The 10197-nt window shown below is 38.8% G+C and overlaps 1 protein-coding gene across 1 annotated transcript; it reads right to left on the reverse strand.

Annotated features, from left to right (window-relative positions):
• Positions 1 to 5828: 5828 nt before the first annotated feature.
• On the reverse strand, positions 5829 to 9587 carry LOC142094907 (uncharacterized). The gene has a single exon (XM_075177528.1). It carries the CDS (start codon positions 9504 to 9506, stop codon positions 7572 to 7574), a length of 1935 nt encoding a protein of 644 aa, XP_075033629.1. The 5' UTR covers positions 9507 to 9587; the 3' UTR covers positions 5829 to 7571.
• Positions 9588 to 10197: the final 610 nt, after the last annotated feature.

The raw sequence follows: 10197 nt of genomic DNA on the forward strand, positions 1-10197 counted from the left end.
ATTTCTATTTCTGTTGATAACATGACCATAAATCCCACCCCGCAAGCTCGTTGCCTAGGTGTAATACTTGATTCACAACTGACGTTTATTTCCCACCTAAAGAACATTTCCAGAATACGCACATATCTGACACAAGGCACCGCAAAAACATTAATTCATGCACTCATCATCTCCCACATCGACTATTGCAATTCCCTCCTTACTGGTCTTCCCAAAGTCAGACTTGAACCCCTACAATCTATTTTGAACGCAGCGGCTAGATTGATTTTTCTTACTAACTGTTTTTCCTCTGCTGAGCCACTTTGTCAGTCTCTACATTGGATGCCTGTATTTCAACGAATCCAATATAAAATTCTTCTACTAACATACAAGGTCATCAAAAAAATTGCACCGACATACACTGGTCTCGAAATACCTCCCTACTCGACACCTCCGTTCTGCACAAGATCTACATCTCTCTTCCACTCTCATCACAACCTCCCATTCTCGGTTACAGGATTTTTTCTGGGCTGCACCTACTTTGTGGAATTCCCTCCCACGCACAATAAGACTTTCCTCTAGTCTTCAAACCTTCAAGCATTCACTGAAAACCCACCTCTTCAGACAAGGTTATGATATTCCTCAACCACCATCTTAATTTCCCTATATTACCCTTTTACCATCCTCTACACTGCTAACGCAAGACAAGAACCCTCTGACCAACATTGCTACACACACAGCTCACTCAAAACTTTTACCTTTGCGTTCTAGCTGGTCCATTGTGCAATATGATGTAGCACATGCCCTTGTGTTTCTAACTCCCATTGTCCTATAGATTGTAAGCTTGCGAGCAGGGTTCTCTTACCTCTCTGTCTGTATGTATTACCCAGTATTGTCTTATCAATGTTTGTTCCCAATTGTAAAGCGCTACGGAATTTGCTGGCGCTATATAAATAAATGTTTATGGTGATGATGATTCACATCAGTCCCTGCTCCATTGGAGCTTACAGTTTACATTCCCTAATACATGCACACAGACACACACAGATTAGGGTTAATTTTGTCAGCAGCCAATTAACCTGCTAGTATATTTTTGGAGTGTGGAAGAACACCCGGAAAAAAACCATGAAAACACGGGGAAAATATACAAAGTATACAGATATGGCCCTGGTCGGGAATCGGACTTATCATCATTCATCATCATTTATTATTTATATAGCACCACTAATTCAGCAGCACTGTACAGAGAACTCATTCACATCAGTCCCTGCCCCATTGGAGCTTACAGTCTAAATTCCCTAATATAGACACACACTCACACACAGACATAGACAGACAGACAGAGAGGGAGAAACTAGGGTCAATTTTTGATAGTATCCAAATAACCTTTTTGGAGTGTGGGAGGAAACCGGAGCACCCGGAGGAAACCCACGCAAACACAGGGAGAACATAAATAATATAAAGTTATTCTCAACCAGACCTCGTTTTGGAGGGGGGGCGTGGTCGTTGAGTGAGTCACGCTGTGAACACTCCGTCAGCGCCTCTGCGTGATCAGCGGGGAATGAAGAGTATTTAAACTGGGACTTGGATTGCGAGAGTCATGCTTTGAGAAAGACCCTGGACTGTGGGTTGAAACGCGTCGGCGGCTGGTGACCCGGTTATCGTGTGTACAGGTGACAGTGCTGTTTATATTGGAACTGAGCTGCAGCAGTGAATATTTATACACATGCACTTTTATGCTTTACACTTGGTACGGGTCCACACTATTGACTCTAATCATTCAGATTGTTTTTATGGAAAATAAATGTGCTTTGTGATAATGCACTATTGTGGTTGCTTTGCTTCTTCTTCTCTTTATGTCTACATGTTGGAGTTGAGTGAAAGAAAACATATACTGCAACACTGTTAAGGGAGCAGAGCACAACCCTACAGGCGTATATTGATCTTCTGTTATGTAAGCATATACCCTAAGGGGGAGAGAATTGAAGAATTAACCACGGGTGCTTATTGGAAGTTTTCATTGACATCACCTATTTTTGAGGATCACCTTATACCCCATAGTGGTGGTGGACTTTATTTAGTGTCGTACGTTATTATGCCATGTTTTTTCTTTGTTTCTTCTTGTATTATGTACCTCGCATGACGAGAGGATTGAGGAGATACAGTCCTCTTTTCAGAGGTTCTCTGTGAGTCTAAGACGGTAGCGCCAGTGTACGTACCCATTTGTGTGTTACAGGGAGAACATACAAACTCCACACAGATAAGGCCATGGTCGGGAATCGAATTCATGACCCCAGTGCTGCGAGGCAGAAGTGCTAACCAGTTGGCCACTGTGCTGCCCATCAGACTTTCCCACATGCCCTGTACTTGCCCATCAAACCTCCACACATGCTCCTCTCTTTACTCCAGCTGGCTTCTGATTTTAAGTACTTTCTGTAGGGATTGCAGGGAACGGAAAGTAAATTACAGGATTGTTAAAATTTCCCTTTTCTTTTCTGGGTTATGTCTTCCTCATTGTGGATGTTAATGCAATAATTCCCCCTCTTCTAAATGCCTCAGTGGCTTCCCAGAGAGTAAATGGGCAAGACAATGAATTAACAGTGTTTATAAAATAGGGAGAGTTGTGTTAAATATGGCTCATGTTTTAATAATCCTTTGTTTTGTCTCTAGTTACAAAACAGCAAAAAGATGTATGTTTGAGTAGAGTAAGAAATAAAAAAATGTTCCTATTTAAATTGACGTATGCCAAAAAGTGACATTTGATCTGTCCATGAAGGGTTGGAAACTCTCCGGTCATTAAGTAGGTGATTATGTAAAATCTATAGAATAACATGAGCATGTGAAGTGTTACTGTACGTCTGTAAAGAGTATAAAAGAAACGTATTATGATCACTTCCAGTGAGCAGTGCACAGTGATTGTGCCATGTTGGGTAAGGGTATTGATTCAGATCCCCTGGGACCCTAGGAAAAATACTGATTTGATCCATCCATACCACTTATTTACATACCCTATACATGGCCTAAGCATTATTTATCATTTTTCTTCCTCATAGTCAACATTATGACACATATATGTTTGTTAATACTTGTATTTCAACATTACACACACAAAAAAACTAAACATAAAAACCTGAATACAATTGAAGACAATTGTTTATAAATAAGCATACACCATGTATTTGTATGTATCATACATGTTCATTTCAATATATTACATTATTATAACAAACATTGCAAACAATGATATCACAAAATAGGTTATATTATCCATTTACCTTTTCATACTAGGGCTTGATAATGCAAAAAAATCCACCAAAATAATGAAATTAAGAATTGTGTTAGATTGTTATAAAACCTGAGACACACTGTTCACTGAACACAGATCACACACGTGACACACACTGGTGGTCAAACACAGGACACACCAATATCACACACCTCATACACGCTGATGGTCAAACACAGGACACACCAATATCACTCCCCTCTAATACCACTTTCACATTGCCGCCCCTGCAAGGGTGGGAGGCTCTGAACCCCGGAAATATCCCTGGTTCATATACCTTGGATATTTCTTGGGTTCAGAGCCTCCCACTCCTGCAAATTCCCAAAGTCGACTGGGTTCACACTGAACCCGGGTCTCCATGGCAACATCGCAAGAGGAGCTTTGATTGGCTCCTACACAATGCTCACGGAACACAGATCGCACTAATATCACACACCTGATATACAATGATCACAATACACAGGTTGCAGATACAGACACATAATCTGAAACACACCCGTATTATGCAGCCAGTTGCCCTGAAGTAGATCTGGAACTACAAGCCCTAACCTACAAGGTAGGCTGGGGCTTGTAGTTCCACAACACCAAGAGGGCAACAAGTTGCATAATACTGATCTACTTCAAGCTCTAATTACTTATGTTACCCCCATTATGTTTTATCAAACATTTTATATATGAAATAAATATTAATATTACACATAACTGTACTTACAGCTCTCTTTCCTGAGTCCTGCAGTGCTGAGGGGTAGCTGGTCAGTCACACATACTATGGGGTGGTGGTAATACCCCATATCTAATTAAATGTTGGGTAGGGTCATGCACTCTAAAGTGTAATAGAATTGTATTATTTTCATGTCCAGTGGTCAGGTCATTTGGGATAGATGGTAACAAATGTTGACAAAGGTATCACCGCCCTGTTCATGTATATATCTGTAAAGTGCCACTACATACGTAAAGCCATAAAATATATATGATATATTATTTTAATTTATCCCCAAGCAGCTTTACTATTTTCTCACTGAGCTAATGTGGTTCTGCAGTACTGATGTTATAAATCATTTAGTTTGCACCTCCAGAAATAGATGCTTAATTCTGTTGTTGGGAAATATTACTGTTTACAGGCTGCCCAGGCAACCAATGGGTTAATATGTGGTTGTCCTGTTATTCAGAAAATAATTGCTTTGGGTGCAAATTTTGTTCTGATGTTGTATGTTTAAATAGAAAAAGTATGTAAATCAGCACAGCTCTGCTCTATCTATAATTCACGAGATAATGCAAGAAAGCTTTTCACAAAAGCTTTTTCTAAGCAGCAGAAAAATCCAGCAAGTATTCTGAAAGAGAGGACAAAAAATCCACTTACTGCCTAGCATCAATTCTTAATTTTAGTACCAGGAAAAAAAAATAGATGGAAAGTAAGATTGATTTGAGTGAACAAAAAAAAAAAAAAAAAGAAGAGAAAAATAGAATGAGTTTTCTTCATTTCATATTTCACCACAGAATTACATATTTCTAAATTGCCATTTATAAGCTGGGAATTGATTTTATTTTCTCGCAGGACAAAGTGAGAAGTGGGAGAGATTGGATGCATTTTCTTTTGCACCATTAGAAATATCTTCTTACTCGCTGCGTCTTTTTAGAGATCAACAACATAGATACTATAGATACAATTAGATTGCATGCTCTTCAGAATCGGATTGTCTCATTACAGTGATACACACTTCAGCTGTCACTTTATATATTGCCGGGATTCATGGTTTTTAACAACTGTGCACGTCACAAATTGCAGTTATATATGTGAGTTGTTTATTTAAGTAACCTGCACATTCTAACCTGTGGCATGTTGCAGGAATGGTATTTAATAACTTTGCTAGATGAAAACAGTCACTATTATTTGTCTGCACACTGAAAAATCACATATTTTGAAATCCTTATGTGTTTTCATAACTTACCCTGCTGAATAAAAGGATGGTCACTCTTGTCTAATAGTAGCTGTTCAGATCATGTAGTATTGTAATGGTTTGCAATAATAATATTTGGCCATTAGGTGGCTCTGTTTTGTTGTGGTCCATGAATGGTACTTAACTACTTAATAACCAGACAGGTTCTGCCCCTTCAAGAACAAACAAATGTTTAGGTTTTGGGTATATGTTGAATGCAAAGGTTATTGTCTACTTTTATTCTATTCAAATTCCTTTATACTGCATTTATCTGCAGCATGAAGGTAGTATATTCGGAACAAATATGTGGGCATTATTAAAAGAAGTATTGAGCAAGAATAGTTTTGAAAATGTATTTCTCGAAGTTTCAGGCAATTAGTGCAGCCACAGAAATTGAGCTCACAATTTAATTAGCATCAGTGTGTTCAAATATTTATTTACGGGAGTAAATTGGGATAGGACTGGAAGTGGATGGACAAAAATTTCAATGATGGAGTCTTTTTTTTGTAGGTTATGTGTGTTGGGGTATCGGGGTTCACCGATACTTCTATCAAGCACCTTCAATGTCAGTCAGATCTTTCTTTGTTTTCAGTCGACTGGTGAACAGAAAATACTCAACACCTGTATGATATAATGCTGAGCAGCTTTATTCTGTTCCAATTTGAGACCACTTCAGCGCTTATTTTTATACATGTAAGTCTAGGGGTATAGATTCTGAACAACCAATTATAAGACAGTAAAATAATGAGAGAAAATCAATTAACAATATATATATTTCAGTTTTACATCAAAGATCAAACAACTCTTTCTTCTTTGTGTGTTATCTCTTTCCAAGCTTTTTGCCAATATCCTTGTGCTGCCCCCATCTTTGAGTCCTTGGGTTTTATCTTATCAAGAACGTTGCTACATGTTCTTGGAATGTTTTCGTTGATGGGAACATGGCGCTGCGTGGCCAACCTTGAATAATTTGTCTTTTTAAACTGAAAATAATATCTGCTTAATTTCTCTTAAAGTCATAGCATAACATATTAGCATCTAAAGCTTAGCACATGATAGATATTAAATCAATAATCATACAATTCCACTCTAACATTCCCCTCTTTGATTAAATATCAACTATTAACCTCTACCTATCAGTCATGGCGATACTCAGCAGAAGACAGTTAGTACCTACATTTAAACATATGGTATCATAAGGACCCCATATGATTAGAACAAGAATTCATTAAGCACATATCTCTGGTACTTTATCACCATAACTTTTCTTTCCCTACTTAATGTTTTATCTTGTTGCATAGAGGGGAATACTTTGCTGATATCTATTCAAAAACTTTCTTGTATTACATTTTAAGTAGCAGTTCCATATAATCATTATAGTTAGTACAAGAAGAATTAGTATCAATGGATGAATCAAGATATTCATTGCTTTCTATATGGAATAAGATTCTTTAACAAATATGTCCCACTAATGAATAGGACATCAATTTTCATTCTGGTTTCTCGATGGTCACTGTCAATCTCTTGTTGCAGACTTTGCAGGTTTTTGGTTTGATTGTTGACCATTGCTGATAATGTTCACTGTTTGTCTCAGACATTAAACTTGTAGAAATTTCTGTGATCATTACTGGTTCTGGAAGCTCATTATTTTTCCTGCAGGAACAACAATCAAGTGTCAGTAATTTCTTAATCAGCCATATAACAATTTTCTCTACCACATATACAATGAGCTGGATTGCCAAACCCTTTGCTACTAATGGCAATATTCCCAATATTCAAAATGAATCATTGCTGACAACTTTGCCAACGAGGTTATGTATTCACAAAGGCATTTTCAAAGTTTATTCTCCTATGAGTGCAAATTGTTGAGCACTCCTTCCCCTTCTGTTTCTCACAGTGACATAGGCAATTTGTCACTTATCTGTCTGTTTCATACTGGGTTAGGGAGGCCTTGACCCCTACTTCAGGCAGAAATATTCTGGAAAGACATATCAATACCATAAGACAGTCATTTCTATTTATCAGAACAAGACTCCCCTGATTTGAAGACTTTGCAGTGTGATGCGTGAATCCAGGTGTCTTTTTCCTGTACTTTCACTGCCATGGGAGTCATCAACAGGACTTGATAAGGACCCTTATATCTGGGTTCAAGACGTCTCCTGATGTGCTTTCTTATGACCACCCAGTCACCAGATAGCAGTTTATGGGTACCTGTATCAAAATTAGGATCTGGAATGGAGGAGAACATTTGACCATGTATTTCAGTTAGTTGTTTCTGTAATAAAGCAACATAATTCAACAAATCACCACGTACATGCTGTAGTTGCTATGGAAAATAACAGTCTGTTCTGTGTGCTGTGCCAAACAGTATCTCATTTGGTGCTAAACCTGTGTCTCTTCATAAGTGTAGTTCTAATGTTAAACAGAACTATTGGTAAATATTCTAACCAAGTCTTTTTGGTTTCTTGCATCATTTTCTGTAGTTTCAATTTAATGTCACCATTAAGCCTTTCTACCCTCCCACCTGCTGGTGGCCTATAAGGAGTGTGAAAAGCTTGTGATACTCCCAAGTTCTTCATTACATGCTTCATTATCTCTTCTGTAAAGGTTGTACCTCTATCTGATTCAATAACGTCAGGTATCCCATATCTATAGATGACTTCTGAGATTAATTTCTTTGCTGTATTTTTGGCAGTAGCTTTTCCTTCTAACACATACTCGTAGGTACCACATTTAGGAAGTTGTATATAGTCGATCTGAAGTCTCTGAAAGGGATAGAAAGCCTTTGGAATGCTTCCTCCTGGGGTCTTTACTCTTTGCCCTGGATTGTGTATTCCACATATCCAGCAAGATGCCACATAGTTTATGTCCGCAGAGTTGAATCCAGGGGCAATCCAATTTTTCCATACCCTATTAGTCATTGCCTCTTTGGAATGATGTACTTGTCCATGTGCAATCTGAGTCATTACTGGGTATAAGGCTCTTGGTAGGCACCATTTATTTTCTTTTGACCATATTCCTTGCTCATCAAGCTGTGCACCTTCTTTTTCCCACTTATTCTTTTCTTCCTTTGTTGCTTGTTTCTGAAAGTCTTTAAGGCTTTGTAGGTCTGGGAATTGAAATTTGTCTGTGTCACCTTCTGTTGAGTCTACAAGAAATGTAGTATTCTTTGGTTGGAGGGCTGCCTTTTTTGCTGCTTGATCTGCAAAGTTATTTCCTCTTGCTTCTGGAGTTTGTTCTCTAGTGTGAGCTTGAACCTTTATAATTCCCACTTGTTTAGGGAGTTCCAATGCTCTAAACAGTTCATTAATCAAGTTTGTATGTTTGATGGGTTTTCCATTTGATCCTTGGAAATCTCTGCTTTTCCAAATGGGACCGAAGTCATGCGCCACTCCCCAGGCATAACGTGGATCTGTATATACATTGGCTTTTTGTCCTTCTGCATATACACAAGCTTTAGTTAGAGCTATCAATTCTGCTTCTTGTGCTGATGTTCCATTAGACAGTGTTCCTGAGTCAAGCACCTCTTCCTCAGTTGTGATGGCATAACCTGTATATGGAACTCCATCCACATAGTATCTAGATCCATCTACATAAAGAGTTAGGGTTGCATCTGAAAGTGGTGTGTCAGTAACATTATGCAAAGCTGAAGTCTCTAATTTCATAAGTTCCAAACAATCATGTGAAAATTTTTGTGTGTGTATTTCTTCAGTTTCTTCTTCAGACGCTTCACTCAGGTCCTCATATCCCCTGTCTGATGATTCATCTTCTTTGCGACTCCCCTTACTCCCCTCTTCTGAATCATCAATGGGGAGCAGGGTTACTGGATTGAGGACTGTGCAATTGGTAATTGTTACATGTGAGGCGCTGAGCAAGGCTACCTGATATTTAGTTAGTCTGGCTGCAGACAAATGTCTTGTTTTTGCTTGATTAAGAATTTCTGTGACTGTATGTGGAACTTGAATAATAAGTGCATGGTCCAATACCATATCTGCTACCTTTTCTTTCAGTATTGCTGCTGCTACTGCTTGTATACATGATGGAGAACCTCTTATAACTGGATCGAGTTGTGCAGAATAATAGGCCAGTGGCCTTTGCTTCATTCCATGTTTCTGTGTGAGGACTCCTAGAGCATGTCCTGACTGCTCATGGCAGAACAATGTGAAAGGCTTCAGATAGTCTGGTAGTCCAAGTGCTGGTGCAGTAGAGATAGCATGTTTCAGGGCTTGCACTGCATTCTCTATTTCAGTTATATTGAGTGGTTCTGTTCCCTGTTGTTTCCTCAAGCATTCATACAGTGGTTGCATAAGAATTGAAGCTGAAGGAATCCACTCTCTGCAATATCCGAGGAGTCCCAAAAAGGCTCTGATTTCTTTGACTGTTTTTGCTGTCTTCATGTCTCGTATAACTTTAACTCTTTCAGTTGTAAGATGTCTGGTTCCTGCAGAGATACAATGTCCTAAGAATATTACTTTTTCCTGTACTAGTTGCAACTTGCTTGGTGATACTCTGCAGTCTTGTTCGGCCAGAAAACAAAGTAATGACAGTGTTTCTGCTTTGCATTCTTCTTCAGCTTCCGCAGCCACCATGAGATCATCTACATATTGAATGAGTTGAGTAGTTGGATTGATAGACCTCCATCCTTGGAGAATTAGTGCCATTGCTTCTGAAAATTCTGATAGGCTGGTGGCTCCTCCTTGAGAGAGTCTTGTCCAACAATATTGGTTTCCATCATGGGTGAAGGCTAGAAGAAGTTGACTATCTTCTGTGATTGGGACTGAGAAGAAAGCATTTGCCAAGTCAATTACTGAAAACCATTTTGCATTTGGCGGTATCTGATTAAGCAAAGTGTGGGGGTTGGGCACAATGGGAGTGTTGATCAGAAGTCTTTTGTTGACCTCTCTTAGGTCATAAACCATCCAGTATTGCACCCCCTTGTAGACAGGATGTGTTCCTGGCTTTAGTGTCAGTTTTACAGGATTTACTTTAAGTGTACCC

Source organism: Mixophyes fleayi, chromosome 6, assembly GCF_038048845.1.
Source record: "Mixophyes fleayi isolate aMixFle1 chromosome 6, aMixFle1.hap1, whole genome shotgun sequence".
NCBI classification, from domain to species: domain Eukaryota; kingdom Metazoa; phylum Chordata; class Amphibia; order Anura; family Limnodynastidae; genus Mixophyes; species Mixophyes fleayi.